At 50.0% G+C, this 2,692-nt stretch overlaps 1 protein-coding gene across 1 annotated transcript; it reads left to right on the top strand.

Annotated features, from left to right (window-relative positions):
- Positions 1–453: 453 nt before the first annotated feature.
- Positions 454–1,928, top strand: LOC141817457 (putative aquaporin TIP2-1). The gene is made up of 2 exons (XM_074705096.1): positions 454–850; positions 1,427–1,928. Exons 1-2 carry the CDS (start codon positions 473–475, stop codon positions 1,796–1,798), a joined length of 750 nt encoding a protein of 249 aa, XP_074561197.1. The 5' UTR covers positions 454–472; the 3' UTR covers positions 1,799–1,928.
- Positions 1,929–2,692: the final 764 nt, after the last annotated feature.

Consider the following 2,692-nt stretch of genomic DNA (forward strand, 5'->3'; position numbering starts at 1 on the left):
AAATTCAACGTTAAAGATCTCCCGTTGAATTTATAAAAAGTAAAAGAAAATTATTTAATAAAATTTAATTATTAAATTAAAAATTTTCTGTATAATATATCAATTGATAATTTTTTTTATTAATCTGTTAATTAATCGAACATCTTATTATTATCATTCAAAAAAGAGAAATGACATAGACGTTGTTGTCCTCATGCTCATCATTGCCATTAAATGAAAAACCCGGACCGCTGGTCGGTCGTCGAACGACGAACACAAACCACAAATTTGAATAACACCGATTATTTTAATGCTCTTGCGTGCAAACTTGCAAACTCCCGCCGCCCTTCGTTTTCTGACCTCCTCTCCACCTCGCCATTTCCACGGTCGGCGCCGACGAGTCCCAGTCCCTGCTTCCTCTGGCTCTTTATAAAAACCAGATCACTCGCTCCAGTTTCTCCATCCTCATAAACATACAATTTTAATATTAAAAATGGTGAAGCTTGCCCTCGGAAGCGTCGGCGACTCTTTCACCGCCTCCTCTATCAAATCTTATTTGGCCGAGTTCATCGCCACTCTCCTTTTCGTCTTCGCCGGCGTCGGCTCCGCCATCGCCTTTGATGAGTTGACGAGTGGTGCCTCACTTGACCCGGCAGGCCTGATCGCGGTGGCGCTCGCGCATGGCTTGGCCCTCTTCGTCGGCGTCTCCATCGCGGCCAACATCTCCGGCGGCCACCTCAACCCGGCCGTTACCTTCGGCCTCGCGGTAGGCGGTCACGTCACCATCCTCACCGGCATCTTTTACTGGATCGCCCAGCTCCTCGGCTCCACCGTCGCTTGCCTCCTCCTCAAGTTCGTCACCGGCGGCTTGGTAATTTATTTGACAAACACATATATGCATTCGATAGATTACCATTGAGGAATGCTATGTTGCGCAGCGATAACTCCGTGCGCGACTCCCTAATTCACCGCTGCTGCCGCCGCCCTCGCCACGCCATGCTGTCCGGCTGCCACCTCGGCCGCGATTGATACGTCGCTCGTCGGCGCTCCATATTGACCAGATAGTGGCTGCAATCCGACGGAATTCGGCTGGAAACAGGATCCACAGTGGCAGCGCCATTTGGGTCTAAATCGCGGTTGGAGACCGGTCGAGGAAGGACTGGTGTTGGATGCCAGTCCTTCTCAGCCGGTCTCCGACAGTATAGTGTGTCATGTTCCACAGTGACCGCACATTTTTATATTCGCATTTTCGACCGAAATCCGGAGCCGGTCGAAGCGTCGGCGAGTGGCGCGTCGATCGTGGCCGAGGCTGCGGCCGGCGGTGGCCGGACAGCGCGGCGAGGGCGGCAGCAACATCGCGGGTGTCGTGGATGCGTCGCGAACGAGGAGTCGCGCAACATAGCAAATCTAGATTCCATTAGGCTCACATGGACATATATGTGGGCAGGCTGTTCCAACTCATGGGGTGGCAGCTGGCTTGAGCGAGTTCCAGGGAGTGGTGATGGAGGTGGTGATCACTTTCGCCCTTGTGTACACGGTGTACGCGACCGCGGCCGACCCGAAGAAGGGGTCACTCGGCACGGTGGCACCCATCGCCATCGGCTTCATCGTCGGGGCCAACATTTTGGCGGCCGGGCCATTTAGCGGCGGGTCGATGAACCCAGCCCGCTCCTTCGGACCAGCCGTGGCCAGCGGAGACTTCGCCGGGAACTGGGTCTATTGGGTTGGACCGCTGATCGGCGGCGGCCTGGCTGGACTCGTATATGGGGACATCTTCATTGGTTCCTACGAACCAGTGGCAAATGAAAACTATCCTTAGTCATCAGTATTTTAGACGTGTTGCTGGGTTTGGTGTCCAATTTGCTTCACTGGTTTTCATTTTTCTTTTGTGTCCTGTCTTTTGTGGCTGGCATAAGGTCATATATAATAAATGTACATATATACGTACATTAATGTGGGTATTTTAGAAAAAAAAATGGAGCACTTGAGTCACAATTGAGTCAATCGTTGCCAATAATGCTTGCGGAGGCAGAAGAATCATTTTACCATGAGGAACAATAAGTTCTCATGGTAAAGAGGAACAACAAACACAATTCTATTGTGGTCATCATCAAGTTCTCTGGTGAACACACCACTTTTCTTCTACAACTCTGCTGCGTCGTAACCAACTCAGCTATGCCCCGGGGGCGCTGGTGAACACACCACGAGCCTTGATGAGGTTGTTACAGAATTCATGAATCACTTCTAGAACCTACTAGGTTATGCAGTGCACTGCACATTGTTGGACAATGAACGTTTGATATGGTAACGGCTCACGGATGCCCAATGACAGGGCAACAACTAATGGATACTCAACGACATAAACTCATAAAGCCGGTCACTCCAGATGAGATCAAAGTCACAGTGTGTGACATAGACAGCAACAAGACACCAGGCCCAGACGGATATGGAGCAACATTTTTCACCTTAGCATGGGACATAGTTGGGCTAGATTTTCAACATGCAGTACAGGAGTTTTTCCTGCGCAGGAGGCTACTCAGGCAATGGAACTATACGCTAATTGCCTTGGCTCCAAAATCTGAGCACTTACCACAAGTGTCGGACTACCGCCCAATATTCTACTGTGCAATTGTATACAAGACCATTGTGAAGATCTTGGCTTGCAGATTAGCCAAGGTAATGGATAGCCTACTTGACCCAACACAAGCGACTT

The sequence above is a fragment of the Curcuma longa genome, unplaced genomic scaffold (genome assembly GCF_044706935.1).
Source record: "Curcuma longa cultivar G26 ecotype Majalengka, Jawa Barat unplaced genomic scaffold, ITB_CL_G26_1.1 contig_20602, whole genome shotgun sequence".
Taxonomy (NCBI): domain Eukaryota; kingdom Viridiplantae; phylum Streptophyta; class Magnoliopsida; order Zingiberales; family Zingiberaceae; genus Curcuma; species Curcuma longa.